General features: G+C 32.2%; 2 protein-coding genes across 8 annotated transcripts in view; one reads left to right on the top strand and one right to left on the bottom strand.

The window, feature by feature from the left end:
* Positions 1-17,334, top strand: part of LOC118193130 (poly(ADP-ribose) glycohydrolase-like) — a 105,110-nt gene extending 87,776 nt beyond the window's left edge. For all 4 annotated transcript variants that reach the window (XM_035364171.2, XM_035364170.2, XM_085820076.1 and 1 more), the window contains 3 exons: positions 63-171; positions 2,312-2,543; positions 16,937-17,334. In XM_035364171.2, coding sequence (XP_035220062.1) covers positions 63-171; positions 2,312-2,543; positions 16,937-17,184 — 589 coding nt within the window. In that variant the 3' untranslated portion in view covers positions 17,185-17,334. The remainder of the gene's footprint in view (positions 1-62; positions 172-2,311; positions 2,544-16,936) is intronic.
* ash2 (Set1/Ash2 histone methyltransferase complex subunit ash2) overlaps positions 8,157-23,452 on the bottom strand; it is a 129,026-nt gene continuing 113,730 nt past the window's right edge. For 2 of the 4 annotated variants that reach the window (XM_035364173.2, XM_035364175.2), the window contains one exon: positions 17,235-17,423. In XM_035364173.2, the coding sequence (XP_035220064.1) occupies positions 17,325-17,423 (99 nt within the window). In that variant the 3' untranslated portion in view covers positions 17,235-17,324. Of the gene's footprint in view, positions 8,345-17,234; positions 17,424-22,200; positions 22,286-23,452 lie in introns of those variants that run through there. The other 2 variants (XM_085820078.1, XM_085820079.1) reach the window with 2 other exon arrangements.

The raw sequence follows: 23,452 nt of genomic DNA, 5'->3' as shown, positions 1-23,452 counted from the left end.
TAAAATGCTAATCAGTATTCTAAATTTGAAAGGTTGCTTATTTTTAACTTTTTAATTTTCAGAGATGCTTGGGGCCGCAGATGCACTCAAGTAGTTGCTATGGATGCTAAGCATTTCCGAAATCCTGCTGAACAATTTAAAGAAATGTACATTACCAGAGAACTGAATAAGGTTGTATACTTGTAGTATTAAATGAAATGCTTTAGTTTTCATGCTTATGTTTCTTATCTATCCTCCCCAGTTTTATGACAGTATCTCTTTTTTTTTTTTTAAATAACAGGAATTTTCTATTAATCTGCTTTCAGAAATTTTTAAAATTGCTGATTGAAACTCTTGCCTTTCAAATGTAATTACTGAATGTATATGATACAGTAATTTATTAACCTATCAAAAACTTACTGCATACAACTGGTGGCCATAATTAAACTGACAGTGCTCACAGTGTTCTGTAGCACGATCTATTTGCGAGAACGATGTCACATTTTGTAGGAAGATTAAACAAGATGGGGGGCGAAGGATTTCGCAGAAAAAAAAATTAGTTCCAAATGTCACCGCTTGGGAAATATTTGGCGCTGCGCAATAGAAAATAGAGCGTTAACAAATGCAAATCAATACGGAAATTATCTTTTATTTTGCATTCAAATGTGGTTCAATGTGGCTGCCGTTGTTGTGGACCACACATTGCATTCTGTGCACAGTATGCACAACAGTAGAAAGTAACATGTCTGCAGGAATTTCCTGTACAGTCCGTGATATGTTATCCTTCAACGTAGCCAGGTCCTGGACCACTCCTTGATAGACCTTGGACTTAAGGTAACCCCATAGCCAGAAGTCACATGGGGTAAAATCAGACAACCGAGGTGGCCATGCAGTTGGAAAGTAGCGGCTAATGACTCTTTCTTTTGTGAATTTCTGTCGTAGCATCTGTTGCACCTGTACAGCAACATGTGGAGTGCATGAAAATGATTTTCCCCATGCCATTGCTGAAGTGCCGGAATGACAAAGCTGTTCAACATGTGGTGATATTTCTCTCCGGTAACAGAACAGGTTTCCGGTCCAGTCAGGGTAAAGTTCTCATAGAAGAATGGACCTACGATAAATTCCGCTGTGAACCTACACCAAACAGTTACCTTTGGTGAATATAAGGGAATCGCTGTGACTGCATGTGGTGATTTGTCATCCCAAATTCAGCAGTTCTGGGTATTCACTGTTCCATTCAGGTAAAAGTGGGCCTCGTCTCCCCATGAGATTTTCCACGGCCAAGCATCATCCACCTCCATTCTGGCAAGAAAGGTGAGAGCAGAAGTCAATCGCTTATCATGGTCGTGGTACAATAACTCCTGTACACGGCTGATCTTGCACGGATAGAAGTTGATAATTTTTCGTAAGATTTTCCATACCATAATGTAAGGCATATCCATATTCCATAAGGCATATCCATAATAAAAGGTACTTTTATTCCATATTAATTTGCATTTGTTAACAGTCTATTTTCTATTACACAGCGCCAAATATTCCCCTAGCGGTGACTTTTGGAACTAATTTTTTTTTTCGCAGAATCCTTCGTACCCCGTCTTGTTTAATCTTCCTACAAAATGTAAGGTCATTCTTGTAAATAGATCGCGCTATAGAACACTGTGAACACTGTCAGTTTATGGCCATCCGGTATATAACACATACATAAAATAACACAAAATCCTATTTTCATTTATAAAACCTCACAAATATAATTTATCATTCATTATCTTAAATTTGCCTAGACTTATTTTTCATGTTTCCTAAAAGGACCTGTAAACTAATGTAAGAATTTAAAATTGAAAAGGTAACAATTTTGATAATCTTAAAGTTTCAACATAATTTAAGTTGCCTCTCAGTAGGTTCCATCTGCATGGATAAAGCTATTTTTAACTGTTTTCATAAAATGGTTAAGAGCATTCGGGAACTAATATGCAATTCAAGAATGATGACTTCTGAGCAAATTAGCATAAAGCTGTTTTATACATAAATTCAGACATTTCTTCATCTCTAAGAATTTAGTTTATAGCAGTAAATTTAATTCAATAAACTCTGGTGAAAACAAAATTTGCTAAGAACAGAATTTTGGTTCGAACTTTTATTCTATACCTTAAAAATATTTTTCCCCGAATTGAAGCAGAAATGCATTTTCAGTATTTTTGAAAGCTGTCTTTTCATATTTAATGTAGAAAATTACTTTTTGATTTCATAATTTATGAAAAAATGTTTTAAAAATTTGTTAAATTTTACTGCTACGTATTGAAACAAACATTAAATTACTGAACTTACTTTACAGGCTTTCTGTGGATTTTATGAAAATGCTTTGCCAGAAAATTTACCTGCTGTAGCCACAGGCAACTGGGGATGTGGTGCCTTTAATGGCAATCCAAGCTTAAAATTTCTAATTCAGCTAATGGCTGCATCACAAGCTGGACGAAGCATGCTCTATTTTACATTTGGAAATGAAAATTTAAAAAAAGAATTGAAAAATATTTATCACTTTGTTAAAGGCAAAAGTCTTTCAGTAGGTAAGATATCAGTAATTAGTTATTATTTAAGACTGTAAATCATACAAAGATTAGAAAAAAGGGCTTTGTTGATTAGTATTCAATAAGTTATCCTGTTTTACATATCTGTTGATTTAGTTTCTTTATTATGATATCCGAATTATTATGATATTTATTATCCGAAATCTGGACTTCCACTATCCGGAACTGGATCTCAAAAGCACCAACAACGTTTTTCTCGCAAAGCTTTACGCATGCACATTTGATTCCCCCCTCTGCGCATCATGAAACATATGGAGATTCCGATTCTTAATTTCACTTCGACACTAAATAAAATACCTTTGTTGTTGAAGAAACAGTCATTTTAGCATAAATTTGTACGATCAGTAATTTGGCTCCGTTGCTGCATATTTACTTGCCACACATCTCAAACTGAAGCATTCCACATAAATACATCGTTGATCTGATGTCAACCTGGTGAGTCATTATTTATTATACTTTCCTTTCATCACCGCATGTTTATCAAAATATAGCAACTTGAGTAAGTGATGCTTGAACAATTTTTTTATGTTATTAATTGAATAATAAAGGAGTATGGTAACCTTTTATGTTGACATTGCGCTTGGCGATGATTACAGATTTAAGTTAAATGCGGTAAGAAAAGTTGACGAGGAAAAATTTACCAAAAATTTTTCCCATATGCTAAAAATAGATTTTGTTGATGATACTCATAGACCCAAAGATTACATTTAGGGCTATTTGAATTAAGAATAACTAATTTGATATTCACATAAAATCAAGACCAATGCCAGGGCTCGTATAGCCGCACTGAGTCGCAGAATTTAGAACCCACAGAGATTGCATCAGGCGGTAAGATATCTAGCACCGGCCCTCAATAAGTATATGTGGGAATTTGTTTATTCAAAACTCTGATAAGCCTTAAGCATGTGCAAGAAATAGACATAAGTATAATAAATAACTAAACTAGTACAATTCAGTCTTAATTGTCTCAAGCAAGATAAAATTTATGTTTGTTGTTAAGCAAGATTAAGTTGTTAAGCATTGTTAAGCAAGATAAAATTTAATGGAACAACTTATTGTTAGTCGCCAAACTCATAATGCATAGCCAAATATGTATAATGAAGGATAGCTAAATTTGATGATGATAGTCACTAATTTTAAAGGTTTTCGGATATATTAAAATAAAGGTGAAATTTTCCAATTAACAGAGTTTGTAAAGTAATGTGGAGAAGCGGTAATAAATGAAGATGATATAAAAGAAGTTTTTCATTGTGATGGCAATGCTTCTCAATAATCAATCAATTAATGAATGGCGAAATCTGTAGTATGGTTCTAGATCCAGAAAATAACGATAGTAAGTGACAGAGAAGTTCTTGAAAATGAGAAAATTTTGATTGACAAGTTAGTTGGAATTCTCGAAATAGCAGTTACAGGACTTCAAAACTGTAACTAAAGAGATTATGTCTGTCTACAGAATTAAAGAGAAAGTATTAGCACAAAAAACCAAGCAACGTAAACAATTTGCATTGAAAGAAATGTTTAATAAGGTAAACAAATAAATATTAAGCTTATTTTGTAAATTTTGATACCCTTTAGATCATAAATACTTCATTATTTCATAAATCACGATTTCATATTTTAAATTTGATAATTTCTACACATCATCTTACTAGATTTAAACTAATGATCTAGTATCCAGAAAAATCCGGAATTGCCAAAGTCCCAACGAGTCTGGATTTCAGACTTTGTACTGTATTTACATGTTTCCACCATACACTTTTGGCGGTTTTGATTACATCTGTTTTCCCCCTCCAAGAAAAAATTAAAAATTTATGATCAATCTTAAGTAATGAAGCAACTTCTATTTTTCAAGTCCTTCGGGAAAAGTTTTATCATCAGGGTAGCCTGCAAAAGCTTAATTCTGTGTTTTTTTTCTAGTGTTTTTTTTCTGTCCAGTTCATTTTGATATCAACATATTCACCTTCATAACTTTATACAGGAATCTGCATCCAGGATTAGTAGCCATATTTTAGTTATAAAAATTAGCACCTGTTTAATTACATATAATAATATAACTGCATAATCTTAAAAGAAAAATGAGACTTGTCATTTAAAATATGAGAAATTCAGGAGAGAATTAGCATTATCCAACTATAGAAAACAATTGCAATTTTTTAACAATTTTACGTAACAGTTCAATTTATGGAACTAGCTTATAATTGGGGGGGGGAGGACTCTATACAAAGCTAAACTATATGACAAGATTTAATAATGAAATTTCAGTTAAAATACAGAAAATAAATAATAACATATTTATTACATTTATACAAAGTACTTTACAGTATTAAAAAAAAGAAACAAGAAAAAAGATTTATGCTTGTTAATGAATTAATAAAATTATGTTTGATTTTTCTTTTGTCTCTTTTCATTAATGTCTGAATCCAGTTCTCTTAACTGAGTTTGTTTTTCACAAATAGTTTTTAACATTTCATTAGATTTATTTAAAAGGTTGTAACTTCGGCCTTTTCAGCAATTTACTTTATTTTCAAGCACTTTAACTTGTCTTTCTAAGAGAGTTTTCTTTCCTTTAAGAGAAATCAATTCATCTGGTAATATATATATATTTTTTTTATTTTGATTTTTTTCCACCCTGCTCTTCCAAATGTAACCAATACTGTGAATGAGCTGATGAAGTTCATCTCATCGCTCTCATCTCTTTTATAAATGACACACTGTGGATCCCAACAGCATGTTTCACATAATCACAAACTATGCACTGGGCAATGTATGAATTTTCCCTCCAAATTTTCTGTTTCTAGATTTTTATTGATACTAAATCCTTGTTCAACAAAGGCTGCCCATGGGAAAGAATAAAAGTCATTTTAAATGTTTCCCATAAGTACTTTTTTGTTAATGAATGTCTGCAAAAAATTATCTAATCTCATTTTTTTCATATCATAGGTTTTCTTGTTTTCGTAAAATATGGCTGGATGACATTTTCAATGAAATCGGAATATTCTGAAATAATATTATCACATTCTTCTGCAACGTTACCTTATTGGAAAAATGCATCAATGCACTTTTCATTTTTCTGTATGCTTTCGTGCCACATACTTTGGAGCTATAGAAATAGCATTTTGAAACATTGAACCTCCATCAGCTTTTCAAGTAGATATAAATAAAAGTTTAATAGTTGCGTTTAAGAGAAAGATAATCTTTTTCAATCATTTCTTTTTTAGTGTATAGTTCTTGCAAGAGTTTTATCAGTTCTAAATCCTAACACTAATATTGCTTATTTCAGTAATAATACCTTTCTCTCAGAAAAATTAAAGTTCCACAAATATTTCAATGACGAACTAATTTTTAGCATGTACTCTTTTATAATTTTGAAATGTTGCAAAAGTTGCTCTACTAATTTGTGTATATCAAAAGAAGAAAAAAAAAAAAGAGGGAGGGGACAAGTGGTTAGTTACTTTAATACAGTTCCAAAAAGGATTTGACAAATTCAGCCACCAAAAAAAATTTATAGGCATTAATTTGTCTTAATTAATTTGACATTAATTGCATCTGTTATTATTTCATATGATTTACAAGTTACTTTTGCATACTTAACTAGCTGGACATAACCTTTTATATCTTCTCAAATTTCAATAAAAAATAGTAATTTAATTGCAAACATACTGGTGCATTCTCTAGCCACCAATGTTTATAAAATTTCAACGGCAAAGTCTTATGCACACTCACTGCTAAATCTTCTTGACATACTAGAGAATCTTTGAATAGATAGTACAGTAATCTTAAAATAGAAGGTCTATCCCAACAATGCAACTACCAATAGATATACATTCAATGCTTTATTCTTTTTTCAATTTATTTTGGAGGGTTTCATCATAAAGTTTCCGATTTATGGCTGGCCCATTTGTACTTATTTGTAACAGTTTTTTTATATCTAGTTTTTTAACTACCATTTGGAAACTTTCAAAAATATTAGCAGCTATTGCATGTCTATAAAAACAGATGTCAAAAATTGAATTACAACTTTACTTTGGTCAGACTGCCAATATCTGATATGCAAATCTAGCTTTTTTAAAATTTGTTTTATGCAAAGTATCATCAAATAACAAGGTAAAATGGGATAGCTTTTTAAAAAAAGCATCTTGCTACAACACTGTCAGGGAACATACGTACTTGAAAAACGTTTGCCCATGTCACTAGATCTGTAAGAGCAATGGCTGTTACCACTTTCAAACACCACACAATTTCAGCATCCAAAACATCTTTTGAAGTTCCTACAACGTTATCTAAGGTATCTGAATTTTGCAAAGCACAAATAATACTTGGGGAACTGAACGATAGCTTTTTATACCACTAGCAGCTATATTTTTCCCTTTTAGAAATTTTTTATGCTTGGCACCTAGAAATAATCAGAACTTATTGTCCATTTATTTATTTTCCCATTCTTATTAATATTTAAGTAATTTAACTTAAATCAAAATTCCGAACATCTTTTAAATTTTAATTATGTGACAGTTTTTTTAACAGATATTGAAAAGTAATTTAAGTAAATATAAGTAAAAAGAAGAACATTTCTGAAATCAGTAGGTGAGAAATTTCTACATACAGTCATCCTATACAGTAAAAGCTTAACCCACTGGCATGCTCGTGAATTGCCTTCCTGATACCTAAAAATTCTGCACAGTCGAGCACAACTGGAAAGGGGGGGATAGATTGTGGCCATTTTTTAGATTTTTCGGCTAAATAATGTTTTTAACATTTTTGATATGTGAGTTAAATGTAATTTTTAAAAATATTTCTGCATCTTCCATAACATCACAATATTTAGAATACAAAATATCATGAAGATCTTAATATTGATAGGAAAACAAATGTTGGTCTTGATTAAAAAGAAGCAAAAAACAATGACCTGTAGCCCAATTATCACCATAAACGTATTAAAATGGCCCAATGAAATTGAAAAAAAAAAAAAAAAAAAAAAATTACTCAGCAAGCACATTACAAGTGCTCATAAACAAATCTTAGATTGAATATCAAAACAAATTTATCTTTATAAAATATTGCAAATGTTGTTGCGCAATACTCGCACCTTAATTCTTCCGCACAGGATTTTATGCAACCAGAATCGAAAGCTGCCGGTATTCGGAAAATAACTAACTAAATAAAGGAAAAGAAAGAGACTTACCAATCTGGAGTGTTTTTCATTCTAAATTTGAATAGATTGTTAAATTTCCAGAATAAAATTCCTGTGGCTTGGGTTACTAGACCACAGAACGTTTTGTTCTGTTCAAAATACAGATTGGAAAATGACTAAAAAAATGTCCGCTGCTTGTTCTGATACGAGCTGTAATGGTTTGAATATTCGAGATTTTTTGGAGAGAGGGGACCCAGCTTCCATGCTGCATAATGCATTGGCAAAAAAATTGAAAACGTAAGCCCAAAATTCCCAGCTCAGAAGATATGCATGAATTATAGAAATAATATGAGGAACAAATGTATATGAATAGTATGAAAAAAGCTTTAAGAAAGCAGAAAATAAAAAGATAAATAAATCAGTGCTCCATGGCAGATTTTTAATTTCGCACATTAGACATAATTAGATAGCAAAAAGGCTTACATATGATCCACGTAACACGTGAAAGCAGACTCTCCCATGCTATGTTGATTTCAGTTTTACACCAGGAACACATGGTCTTGCGATTGTTTTTACAAGCTTTTTAAGCCATCCAGAATATTCTTCCATAGAAAGGCAATCTGTGTTAAGTTTATCTGTACGTCAGCATTTACTGCAAATATATTATTATAAATATTCATACATGTGCAAATGCGAATATGAACTGACGATGTGGAATGAGAATACAAATTATTAAAATCTTAATAGAAGTTCAAATTCATACAGAGGCACATCTGTAGCAGAGAAAGTCGAGAAAAGCTATTTCCTGGAGCATGATTCACCATCTGACACTCCAGATAAGAAAGAAAAGTAGTTTATTTAGTTTTGGCTTTGACAATAAAGAAAATGCACTAAAAACAAAAAAATAAATACTCTAGAGAAAAAGTAAGCACCTATAAGGGCTTATATAATTTATTTCCAAATATAAAGACCACTATGAACCTTGGTATCACATTTAATCTTTCTTTAATGCCAACCTTTTTTTTTATAGTAAGTATGCATATTCATATTCACTAAAACTTTTTTGATTGCCATTCTATTTTCTGGTCTTGATATGACGACTTTATTATGCTGAGATTAGCTAGCTCACTTGTTAGCTGTGTTCCAGCATGGCTGAATTAATTGCGCCTTAATGGTGCTGAAATTTATGACATAAAATTACGTTAGAACATTACATCACATATTAGAACAGTTTAAATTTCAAGTCTTTCAAACATGTCCAAAAGAAACAAACGCAAGCTGTTGCTTTTCTTCTTGCAATTTCAACATTTTAAATTGAGCGGTGAAAATAAGAAGTTTGCTGATAAATCCTACAAATTTTGTCAGAATAGTTCCAATAGAAGAATCAGTTACAGGAATGGCTTATCTCACTGGGATAGGAGTACTCTTGTCACATGGTTTCTTGCTTGACTTAGAAGCATTTTTAACAGTTTCTGTAGCTCATTCTGAAACTGGCTTAATTTCTGTAGGTTTTGTACATAATTGAGGATAAAATTCGCAATCCTTTGAACTGGCAACATGACTTTGTTTACAATGAACACAAGTCGATTTTTCTTCTTTTGGGAGATCACAAGTGTAGGTCAAATGATTTTCCCCGCACTTCAAACATCTAGGCTCGTTGTTGCAAAATAATTGTCCATGGCCAAACCTTTGGCAACAGAAGCACATCACAGAGCTGTGATTTGTTCTACATCTTTGGATTTTAACCTTAAGACCCAGAATAAACTACTTCTAGTCAGCAACACGAAGAATACTGGAAGCTTGACTTCATTTCCTTGAGTTTTTCATCTAAACTGGGAAACTTTGATGACAGGAAAACCTTTCGCACAAAGTTCATTCTTGATATCATTGACATCAGAATCCTCTGAATGTAACTTTAAGGGGAGCATCTTTCTTTGGTCTGTTCTTTTTTCAGAAAGATAGTAAAGGCACATTCTCTGTTGGTAGCAGAGTAAAAAGTAATACAGTCAAAAGTCGTTAATTCGGACACACATAATCCGGACCTCAAAGCTAAAAACTTTCTGTGCATGCACTGCGTTGGCACATGCGCACAGGCGTTTTACACGTGCGCGTAAGACCTTGACTACTGCACGTGTGCGCAAGTGCAGAATACGTTTACGCCTGCGCGTTTAATGTATAACGGATGGTGTAAGCTAAAATTATCTAATTATCTATTTCAGTTAATGTTAATGATTGCGTTGTTCCTTAATCTTCGAATTGGATCCCGCTTATTATTTTTTGCAGACTGTAAGAGCAATTTTATAAAAGTAAACTTGAAATTTCGATTATGTTAAATAGAATTTCCGATGCTGGAACTCCCAAAGGATCTACGAAACGAAAGTATGTTTCGATGTCCAACAAACAAAAAGTGGAATTGATGCAAAAAATGGATAAAGACATGAAGAATGTGACAGAGAGGTTAGTGAAAACGAAAAAATTTCGATTGACAAGTTAGTCGGTATTCTCGGCACAGCAATTAACGGGACTTGAACAGCGGAACTTTGTAACTGAACAAGAAATTATGTCTGTTTAAAGAATTAAAGAGAAAGTATTATCACATAAAGCGAAGCAACTTAAACTACTTACATTGAAAGAAATGTTTAATAAAGTAAACAAATAAATACTAAGCTTTTTTTTTTTTTTTTTTTTTTTTGTAAATTTTGATACCCTTTAGATCATAATTGTTCTTTATTTCATAAATTACGGTTTCATATTTTTAATTTTAGAATTTCTGCATGCCATCTTACGAGATTTAAACTGATGATCTATAATCCGGAATCGCCGAAGTCCCGACGAATCTGGATTAACGACTTTTGACTGTAGTAATATTATCTCTTGTCAAGATACCAGTGTAGCCAACTACACTGTGCTTGGAGAATAAGCTTCGGATTTCTTTCCAGCTTACCTCTGGTCTTGGGCAGATGACTAGAACCACTCTTTCCTTGCGAGGATCAACTACAGTGTTGATAATTTCTGATTGGCTGGTTTCAGCGATAACTTCCGATTAGCCATCATCTTTAGGAGAAGGTTCATCATTACAATGCATTTCTGTCTTAATCGAGGGAACTGCATCTAAGATTTCAAATTGATTTTTCGGGTAATATCTGGAACTATACTTGTTGAGGCAGCTTTCATCTCAGTCATGATCTTCTCCGCAAGAGAAATACTGGGAGGAATCTGCTAGACGGTTTTAGTGGGTGTAATACAACCTTTGGCATCTGTTAGAGACGAAGAAATACTGGAATCAGTATCGCTCATATCAAAATTTTTGGATCTTGTACGCACTGCAGGGTCTCTAAATGGATGAATATCGACTTTAAAAGTCCTCAGAAAATCAATACAGTCAAAAGTCGTTAATCCGGACTCGTCGGGATATCGGCGATTCTGGATTATCTATTTTTCCGGATTATAGATCAGCAGTTTAAATCTGGTAGGATGGCATGCAGAAATTATAAAATTAAAAATATGAAACCGTAATTTATGAAATAAAGAACAATTATGATCTAAAGGGTATCAAAATTTACAAAAAGAAAAAGCTTAATATTTATTTATTTACTTTATTAAACATTTCTTTCAACGCGTGCATGCGTAAAGTATACATTACGCATAGTCGAAATTAGAAAATTGCAACCAGAAAACTATTTGATTTGTATTCGTGATATTTATAATGACGAGGAATTTGATTTAAATCGTATAAAAGATGGAGTACATTGAGATGAAATACTACATTTAGTAAGGAATTATAAGCCGAATAAAATAAAATAATCTGCCCTGAAGATATGGATAGTGCTGACAGATCAACTTCCAGTTCATTGCGGCCGTGACGTTCCCCTCCCCCGCAGAGGAGCGTAAAATTATAAACAGATTTCGGAATGGTTAGAAAAACAAAGGATATGCCTTTATCCATTTTATGCAGCGATTACACTTTTTGTTTAATAGACTTCGAAACATACTTTCGCTTTGCAGATCCTTTACATATTAGTAAATATATATCGGGAATTCTATTTGACAAAATCGAAAGTTCAAGCGTACTTTTATAAAATTGCTCTAACAGTCTGCAAAAAATAATAAGCCGGATCCAATTCGAACATTAAGGAACAACGCAATCTGCAACATTAATTGAATTAGATAATTTTAGCTTAGCTTATACCATCCGTTATATATTAAACACGCATGCGTAAACGTATTATGCGCATGCGCACACGCGTATTCGCAGCCATAAACGTCTTACGGCATGCGTCAAAGAGACGCATGCGCAGAAAATTTTTAGCTTTGATGTCTGGATTTATAGATCATTCCGGATTATGGGTGCCCGAATTAACGACTTTTGACTGTAGTTTTTTTCTTCTCGATATAATCAGATATTAAGCAAATAATCAGCCTGACATTTCTTTTGCAAACGATCAATACTCTGAAGTTGACAGCATAAAAGTCATTATGAATTCCTAACTGCTGCGGCACATCACATTTATCGGAAAGGGACCTAGCATATGATAGATATGTCTAAATATCTCTTACCAATTCAAAACAATTCTCAAATTCAACAGAGATCCCGTCTTAAACTTTTTTTCTGGTCTTTCTAAATATATAGGAGTATAAATGATATAAATCAACCCCTTCATATATTAGTTACATGCATTTATGTGTAATAGGCATAATTATTTTTACCTATCTTTCAAGCATAGTACAGTAGAAGTCCAGAAATCCACAAAGCTTGGGACCAGAGGTTGTGTGGATTTTAGGATTTTGCGGATTTCAGGACAGAAAAGATAAATCATAATATTCAGACTAAAAGTGCAAGATAAATAAAGCGTATTAGATACATTTAATTAAATTATTATACACATTATTGCAATAACTTATTATATGCATTAAATTATTATTACATACATAAATTGATTATATTATTCATTGTATTATATGTACACAGCATCAAGGTTTGCCGATTTCGCCTTGTGCAAAGATTTCCGTTTTCAGATTCTGGTGTTAGAATCACTGTTGCTGTAAAATCTCAACAGCTTTTCTTTATTTTTTCTGTATATCATACACAATCATGTCGTAATTCCATACGATTCTGCTATAAACCGAGGAGTAGCACCTGCCTCCAGCTTTTGCAGAATTTGCACTTTTTGCATTACCGTCAATGCAACGTATTTACGTTTTTCAATGTTGCAAGCAGTAAAATCATGAGTGTGTTTCTTATCTGTAATTGTATTAAAAAGGGCTGAAATTAAAAATATTCTCAATTTATCCACAAAATATCCGGATTAAAAAAAAAAAAGCAGCACTAAATAATCTTCTGAAATAACAAAGCTCAGAAAATACAACGTGAATTGTGAACTTGAAAGAAGAGTTGAATCTTTCAAGTTCTGCTTTTTTTATCTCGATGCAAATTGGAAGGGAAAAAACTTTTATCATGATGTCAATAATTTGGTATTTCCGTTATGAATCATTATTATTCGGTAGGTATTTTTTCTTCGATACTTCGTACTCAATGTTGCGGTTTCCGGAACCTATAAACTTAATGTTTATATTTTGAGAGGCAACGCGTATTTCAGGAGTTGACGGATTTTCTGTATTTGACTGTATTTATGTTTTAGTTACGAACAATCGATGGGGGAAACCAGTGTATCCAACAAAAATACAAATACACTAAATGAAGTTGGTTAAAAAAAAATAAAGCTTACAACTACACTACCTTTCCCTCCCAATTTGCATAATAAGCAGCTTTTTTAAATTCACAGTTACATAAGTGCACAAAAGCTGTATTGTTCAAGCTGAAGCTTACCAATTCGAAATATGGACTCTTTAAACAATTCTTCCTTTCCACAACTTATATTTGCATGGTTAGTTTAGCCACACGTTTATCACTTTTGATGTCAATATTTATGAACTGGTAATTAATATAAGAAACTATAGTTAGCAGTCATTTTAGAAGTTTAAAGCATATTAATTATTTCCACACCAAATACAATAAATAGTAAAGGATAAAGTTTCAGTGTTGAAAGTACGGAAGATGTTACGTTGAAGGACATAATCATTACTAAGATTGGGCACGATTTCAGAGATAACAAAGTTGTTGTCTTGTCGGATAGAAGATTGGATACAGAAGCAGAATACTGTTCAGAAATGTAACAACAAAGGGCTGATATATTTAACCTGGTAGACGTAATACTAGCAAATTAAAATCAATAGATCCAAACACCGAGTGGTTCGAGAAATGTTAGCAAATCATTTCATTCCAATATATCGAATTACAAAGTAATTTATAATAACAAAAAGAGTGTGACCCTAAGACATGTTTGTAAGATGCTGTTCACATCATCATCAAGATAACACAGATGGCACTGAGTAGCTTTCAACATACAGAGGAAGAGTCAAAGCATTAGTATTTTTCTTTATTTTCATGATTTTATTCTGGGTAAATACTGCTGCATGATATTTCATACATAAAATGGTACTGTGTAAATAAATAATATGCATATGCGGATATGGATGTCTGAGTATATATGTAATAAATTAGCAATAATGATTGCATAGGAACAGTTGATGACATAGATGGAGAAACATGGCATTTCATCATTATAATAAAGCAAATTGACTTAGAAGCAATTCTGTTGTAAAAATATTGATAGCACAAGATACGCAGAAATACTGGTGACGTAGAATCCATAATGAAGAGCAAGGATTTTGACTGCGTAGAATCTTGATCCATAATGACTAGGAAACTGGCAGCCAAGGCAGATTAAATCTCGATTTTTATTTCAGTAAGCATGTTGTGGCCACAAACAACTTGACACACTACTTATGTCTATTTCAAAATGTTTATATTTTTGATAACTTAGCATTAAGAAGAGAACAGCAGTCCAGCTAGGCTTAAGTGTACAAATCAAATGCAGTTGTGTTCAGGATGAAACCTTAATTCAGAATGAGTTAATTTTGGTTCTCAATGCATTTTAATTGAATAATTAATACTGCTGTAAAATTATTAATGGCTGTTTTAGTTTTATTTACATCAACAGCGGTATGCAAGAGTCATATGGTGTGAATTAGTCTCGAAATGGTGCAATGCAAAAAGTAATTACTGTCTTACGAATAAAGAAGCATATGCATCAAAGGGCTATTGCTAATTTAAATTACAATTTATCTTGCATGCATATATACACTCTTAGGGGGGTTGAAGAAGAAGAAGATGCACCAAGAACATAAAAAGCAAATTGGACATAAATTGATATGCATACAAGTTTCGACGGAAAATGCAAAATTTTACATTTTGGGTGCCAATGAATGAACAGTTGTCGCTACAGCACATCTGATCTGCACAACTGGCAGGATATTTAAGAGGAGAAATTACGATTCCAGGTCATAAATTCTTTATGAATTTCATTCCGTGTATTCTGGAAGACAGTAACTATGCCTCGCATACAGGTGTGCAAATCGATATGTGCAGATGTCAGAACTGAGAGAGAGGTCGTGTAGTTGGGCTCAAAGAAGCTGGTTGGTCTTATCAGCGAATAGCTCAACATTTGAGCAGGAGCAATGCCACTATTAGATGATGTTGGCAGGAATGGGTGAACCATGGCCGCACACAGCGTCAAGAAGGAAGTGGTAGACCTAGAGAAACGACAGAACGTGAAGACCGAGTAATCGTAAGAGCGGTACTTACAGCCCCAGATGCATCATTATCATTGATTGTACGTGCAACTAGTGCTTCAGTGACCGCAAGGACCATTCATAGACTGCTCACAGAAAGGGGGCTGAGGTCACGCTGCCCCTTGCATCGACTACCATTGATCTCTGTTGTACAACATCAAGCCCGTTTGCAGTGGTGTCGCGCTCATTCGCACTGGAATGCCACTGACTGAAGTAGAATAGTCTTCAGTGATGAGTCCCGCTTGGTGTGATACCAACCTGACTGTCTTCCGGCAGACAGGCTGACAACGAGGAGTGATGGTCTGGGGTGCCATTTCATTTCATGGTAGGACCTCTTTGGTTGTCATCCGTTGCAACCTTATAGTACAGCAGTACATCGATGAAATTCCAAAACCCGTTGTGTTCCCCTTCATGTCACGCCACCCTGGGCTTACATTTCAGCAAGATAATGCCCTGCCCTCACATTGCACAGGTTTCTACTATTTGCCGAACATTATTTTGGCCAGCAAGGTCGCCGGATCTCTCTCCTATTGAGCACGTTTGGAACATTATGGGCAGGGCCCTCCGACCAGCTCGGGATGTTGATGATCTAACACGCCAGTTGGACAGAATTTGGCACACTATCCCCCCAGGAGAACATCCGCAACCTCTATCAATCGATGCCAAGCCGAATAACTGCCTGCATTACTGCTAACTGCTGCAGAGCTACTAATTGTTGCATACTGCTGAGAATAACTGCTGCAGATGTGGACAAACACGTTACTGACCTTTTCACTTTGTAAAGCTCTATCACTTCAATAAATCATCCAATTTTTCTCAAACTGTAATCATTTGTTTTTCTTTACATGTACTTCACTTTTACCAATTTGTGTCCCATTCGCATAACTCCTTCTTGGTGTATCTTTTTTTTTTTTTTTTTGTTTAAGAGTGTATATACGCAAATAATAATTATAAATATTGCAGTTTCTTACAAAGTCAACCATAGGCAATTTATTATTTTTTGACTTGTGTAAAATTCATGTTGCATTTATGGGATGCATCTTTATGTATTTAATTTCTGTTGTTAGCAAATCAGAATTAATGCTATTAACTGCTCATTTCATGACTCCATAATATCCTTTAATCTATATGTGCCTTTGCAAGCAAAAACCCACAGTAATGTATGACTAAGCATCAAGACATCATGAAGAGAAGCATGCATTAGATCTTAACAGGTGCTTGAGTGTTAAAGTAATGTTTTTCTTTAAAATTTGGAGAGAAATAATATAAAGTCCTAAATTGTAAAATTTATAAAGCACAAATAATTTATAATTCAATTTTTGAGACCAATATTCTTTATCTTTTCCTTTTTAAAAATTAATCATATTCCTTCCATGAATACACAGACTTAAAGTTTATTGTTATTAAATGATTTTGGATTATAATTGTTTATTCAGTTTTAAAATTTGTCTTTGACCCCTAAAATTAAAATTATAACTCCTATAACCATTTAGCTTTTTTACGTTGAAATTATGAGATTATAAAAGTTTTAATATTCTGTTATGAATTTTAGGTGATTTATGGAGACTGTTAATCATTTACTGTGCAACAGTGAATGTATTGGGAAAGGAGTTACACCCTACACTTGGCAATTTTCTTCGTTCTACTTCTTTAAGTGAACACAAAAACAATATTGAAGCAGTCACAAATGAGAATCTGCAAAATGATAGTGAAGAAAAAGCAATGCAAAAATTAATTGAAGATGTGTGCAATGATGACAGTAATACAGAGACTGAGGATAATGATTTCTGTATACAGTAATTCTGTTCAACATTTGAAATTCTATAATGAAATTAATGTAAATCAAGCTGTACAGTTTTAAGATTTTACATGTATAATTTATTTTTTTGGAAATGAGAAATTTTACATATATAAAATTAAAAAAAAAATATATACAAAATTTATAGTGTGTCCAATCTTAATTTCCCTTTGTTTTCTGTAAAAAATAACAGATCTGTCATAGCTTGTTCAATGGTCGCTTCATGAGCTAAGTCACAAATCTGTGAAGATAAAAAAAGTAGGAAACATATTGAAAATGTGTTTTTCAAGAGAAGAATAATTAGAAAAATAAATCCAGTAGAGATATATATGCTTTTAATATAAAAGTCATTATAAAAAATATTGTAAATTCAATGTCTAAAACTAAATTTCATATAAAACTATTACAATAATTATGTATATTACCAGCAAAGTATGAAATGCTGGCATTCTATAGAATTCTAGGCGTTGTATACAGGGTTCGTACACATTTCTGCACACGCAAATTAAGTACTTTTAAGGACTATTAATGGAAAAAAATTAAGGACCTATGAGCAAATGGGAACTGAATAAATTCAATTAAAAATATTATCTATGCCTGAACTTCACTTAATACCATTCTAAAAATAAAATAGATTCACAAGTAGGGTGCATTATTATTAAATGTAACTTTATTAACATAATTATTAATAAGCATAAAAAATATATGAAAATAATATAAAATAAAATTTATGAAATTTATCAAGTAGCATTAAATATTTTATACTTATAATAATTGGACATATTTGAAAGATAAGTGACATTTTATTTAGGCTTTACTAACAGTTAGCTTTATGTTGATTTTTTTTAATGTCTCATTTTGTCGCATACTTGCTGAGTCTAGAGGTTTAGAAAATAGTAAGTAGATTTTATGTCAAGCGAGATAGGTTAAAATGAGAACTAAAATCATCATCAACATGATTCAAAACAAAAGACTGACTGTTGTCCCCACTCCTGCTTGCCTAGAGAGAGACCTGCTGATCAGAACAAACCTGAAAGGACTGATATAAGCATGGTTAGCAAGTTTTGAAAGTTAGCTGGGCTCTTGTCTGATAAGTTAGTGTCGTAGCTTCACGTAAAGTTCCAAGGGGTGTAACTCTTAATATACTTTAAGGTTCTAATAATTCACTAAAGTACAAGAGGTGATAAATTGTTTTGCATAATTTTAAGTTTCACTACATGCGAAGAATAAGTTTTACATGAATTTTTACATTTTTTTGTGTTTTATCTTGTGACCACGGTAAGGGTTAATGAAAGGCAATAACTCGCTTTAATATGCAGAGATAATTTTTAAGGGTAAGCAGTTAGTTAAAGTTATTAAATTAGGTATTATATAATCTTATTCGTTATGGATTTGCATGGCCACTTAAATCTTATTTTTTAACAATATTTGTTGAAAAAGCCCTATTAAAATCATAATCTAATAACATTTCACAGTTTAAAACATATGTATTTTATGACATTGATTCTTAAACAATATTAGGATAATTCCACATTAAAAGCTGCAAACCATTTATGTTTTGTAGCAACAACACTCAACAAAATATTTATGCATCTTTTTAATTTGAAGCCTTCCCAGACATTCTGGCTAATTTATATAGATTTCCTTCTCTTTAAGCATCTTTTCTAGCAATCAGAAATTTGTCTCAGTATACAAAAAGTTCTTGCTAGTTTCTGAGTGTTTTATCTCCTAATTTGTCAACCTCTCCACAATGTACTTATGAGCGTTTACTTGAGCTGGTAAAAGTTAAATAGTCCAAAACTGTCCAACAAATGTGAAGCAAATTATCGCTATGTCTGAAAGTAACACCAAAGTCAGACAGGTTTAAATAAATTTCTTATTTAAAAAGAACTTATACATAAAGGCATTTTCTTAGGCTAACAAAGTCAATTACAGCTCGTGGAGATGTAATTAAACAAGAAGAGTCAAATTAAAACTAAAAATATGGACTAGTGGTCAATTTAATTTCACTTTATAGTAACGCTAAAATTGTGAACAACTGGAAAATTTACATAGAAATAACTGTACATATCTTTGAAAAACAATTTTCTATCTCTTTATGTATTTGGTTTCTTTCTTCCACATTTCCTTTTCATTTTAGAATTTTTGGATTTAATTAGATTTCTGTTATTCTAAAAAAACTAAATGCATTTAGAAAAGCTGCTAATTTTATTTCTCTAGTAATGTGAAAATTCAGAAGAAATATGAAATATATATGGTAATGTTTGGTTACAGAGCTGGTGTGGCATAATTTTTAGAATTTAGTGACACACTGAGCAACAAAATCTAGAAATGACGAAACTTTTAAAATTTAAAACAAGCACTGGAAGCAGAATTTAGAAAGGCACCAAGCAGCAGAATTGAGGATCCACAGAGATTGCATCAGGTGAGAAAATACCTCGTGCCAGCCCTCTGTATGATGCATTAAGACATATTAGATATCTTTTAAATTGTCAGTTTTCAATTTCTTTATAAATAAAAAAACTTCTTTTATATATTGCCTGCCCATATCATAAGATTAGAAGCATTTTTTTATATTTTCCATGCTTGTGTCTAGTGAAAAGTAGAGAAAATAAAGGGAAGATAAAAATGTTAAGAAAAGGATTCTAGTATCAAAAGTAAAACATTAAACTATTATGTTTTCATTGTTCTTCCAGACGTTCTCCAAAAAGTACAGAACTATGTGTTAATACCATGGAGACATTTTTATAGAATCGTGGGTCTATAAATCTTGTTTTCAAATCTTTCTATTTCCACACTGCAATGTCTAAAATCCTAAAGAAAAATTACTCCTAACCAATTCTGTAACAGCAAAAAAGCAGAAATATTTAAAAAAAAAAAAAAAAAAAAAGAGAGAGAGAGAGATCGGCAAAAAGTGTAAAATTAATTTTATAGAGAAAACTGGTGCGTATTCTGAGACAATTAAATGGTAAAATTCTTACCATGAAAAAATTTAAAAGACATTTTTAATTAATTATATTGCTATTGCTAAGAACTGTTTTGTAAATTGTGCTGTTATATAGCATTATACCTTCCTTATTTCTCAGATTCAAAATATTGTATAAGTGGCCAAAATGGAATTTATAATATGACAGCGAAAAATAAAAATGCTTTACTTTAATTTTATTTCTTAAATATAATTACAATACATTGCCATTATTTTAATCAAATGTATCAATGATATAATGTTCTAAATCGTCAAAAAATTCCCAGATCTTGGAATTAAAAATTTTCTATCGAAACTTATCTTAAAATCGACAAAATGTTGATAAATTGTCAAATTTAGAACCGTTTAATAATAATAATAATAATAATAATAATAAAAAGAATTTACATCCCCAAAAGCGGAAAGTTGTTTAAGAGCTCTTCATTAGAAAAAATGAAATAATTTCGAAATGCTTATGTTTCACTTATTGCTCAGAAACTCTTTCACCATATATATTAGAAATAGGAACAAATTCTAACCCATGAATGCCTTTACCCATTCAAAAGATAACCATATTTGTCAGCGAAACACCAAAAATATTCCTCCAAAATGTTAATTCACACTCAAAATGACAGTCGTAATAATAAACAGAAAGTTCATATATAATTAAAATTAAGGACCTTCTGCCTATTTTGGCCGAAATTAAGGACTTTTAAGGACCAAAAATCGATTCCAAGAAACTTTAGGAATCTTAAGGAACATATGAACCCTGGTATATAATGCTGAATGATTTTAATCAAAGTATGAAATATGAGAATTATTACATACTTTCTCTAGGTACTGTATAGAATGACAAAAGCTCTTTAGGCAAAGTATTAAAAAAAGGTTATGATTATTAAAAAGATTTCTCAAAAATACAATTGTTATTTTGAAACATTGATGAAAGAGTGCAATTAAAAAGCTGTTATTCGGAATATGTAAAAAAAAAAAAAAAAAAAAAAAAGGCGAGATAATCTTGATACAAGATATTAAATTTGTATTTTTATCTGGCTGAAACTAGGAATCATTAATATCTACTTGACAGCGGAAATTAAATTCAGAAACAATCTTCACTAGGAATCATTAATATCTACTTGACAGCGGAAATTAAATTCAGAAACAATCTTCACTAACAATGTGCTTTTTAATACCTTTTTGTTTTCTTCTGGCAGGGCTCACAAAGATGGTTGTACACAGCTCAATATCATTATGTGTATCGTTTTTGCATTTGGTTGAAAGTTCTTTTAACATTCTGTCACGCCATTCGTGTCCAGCACTTCAATGAATTTTCATGAAGTACGGGAAATAGCTGAGCGTCTATGACGTAATACTTTATAGTACCAATGCCTTTTTTTAAAATCAGGATTAATGTTTTCCACAAACATCGCATCCTAGCGATTCAGTCGCCAGTAGTCCATGGTTCCTTCTTAGTAGTCATTTTGGTCTTTTATTAACTTCTGGTTTGGTTCTTCGAAACGAATCAGAAATGTATTTCATAATTTTCCGGTCTGTCATTTGGCATTCTATAGAATGCCTAGGAAATGCGTGAAATATGAATAATTTCATCAGGGTTGCCACTCAAACAGGAGAATGAAATTCCCTGACTTTTCCAGGTGTGTTTCAAGAAAATTCCAGTCTATCCGCGTAATGTACGTTGGTTGTGCTAAGAGGTAAATTAATTATGGTATTACTTGTATTGTGTAGCAAATTCACTTAATTATTCAATAAATCCCAGAGGACATTTATTCTTAATTATTCTTGGTATACTTTGTTTGATAATTTTGTTTAGTTTTCCACTTAAGAAACTTAATAAAATTTAAGATATATATATTGGATAACAAATGTATGTTTTATTTAATTATTACTCAAGATCATCACCAGTTCAACACGAGGCTAATCCGGTCCTTATAAATCACAACGCAATGCTAAATAGTTAGGTTAGATTTTAGGTAAATTTAATTTGCGTGAGGTATGTTCTTAAAACCTTAACACTTGAAAACACAAATATAATTACAATAGTTGTTTTCTCCACTGAAGATTGAGATTAGAATCTTCCCAATCTGGAATAAAATAAGGCTTTTTTTGCAGACATTCTGCAGCTAAACGAAAGAAAGAAATCTATTTTAATAAATTGAGGTATTTTATATTTATTTTGCAGCATACATAAGGAAAAAATATGTGCATTAAATTTCATGATGGTATGTCATCATACTGCTATAATTAATTTCAGGATTATGCCAGAGAAAATTTCCTGAAATTTGGAAATATTATTTACTAATAATTAAGAAGCAACATTAAATTATATGAATAACTTAAAAATTGAATTAGAATAATCATCTATATTTTAGCGAATATAGTTATATTACATGGCTCTAGATGACTGATTACTATTTTTTTTTTTTTTACTGCAAAATGGCAAGGTATTTATTAAAAAGAAAGAAAAAAAAAAAAGGGTTAAAAAAGAATTTGCGGTAAAATTCTAGTATACGGTAAGGCTTTGGCACGATTTTGAAAATTGTCGCCAAGACCAAAATGACCCGTTTACTGCGCATCAAGATGTCGCCAAATCCCATTATTATTCTAACCAAAGAACGTCTATGTAAAGAAGAAAAGGTTCCATACAAGTAAAATGCTATTACGCCGCTAGAATGCGGAGGGAAAATTTGCCAAGGGATTTGGCGACGGAACCTGGCGGTCAGAATTTCCCTCTCCGCGATGTGTACAGGAAATTGAGAAACACGTGTTAAGAAGAAACGCTCTTTGACAAAAAGAAAACTACGAAAATCCGTTTTTAAATTATTGCGAAAAATCCAAGAAGAAACGTTTTATCAAAGGACGTTTCTTCTTGGATTTTTCGCAATAATTTTAAAAACGGATTTTCGTAGTTCTTTTTTTTTTTCTCTGAAAATAACTAATCCATGAATTAATTTACTTGCGCCAAAAATTATTTTCTTTTCCTTTAGAGTTTAACCACTTGCGCTAAGACTAAACTTCACGGTTGCGGTGCCGTGCGCTACAATATAACAAGCGGTAAAGTGTCTCATTTACGCCGCTCCGCATCTGCGAGTGCAATCCAGAGCTGTAACTCGAGAAATAAACAATCTCGTTGTTAGGCGACATGTGCACCACGTTATTTTCATTTTTGCGATAAATGCTTATCGACGTGGTGTTCACGTCGCTCGCGGTTTGAGACAAAAGCTATGAACTCTTGATAACGTGACCTTCGAACTTCGACACCGGTTTCGAGCTTTGGTGACAGATATATC

This window comes from Stegodyphus dumicola, chromosome 7, assembly GCF_044657685.1.
Source record: "Stegodyphus dumicola isolate Sdum_Otavi_A_Nest chromosome 7, ASM4465768v1".
Lineage (NCBI taxonomy): Eukaryota > Metazoa > Arthropoda > Arachnida > Araneae > Eresidae > Stegodyphus > Stegodyphus dumicola.
This window is presented reverse-complemented; position numbering and strand designations above follow the sequence as displayed.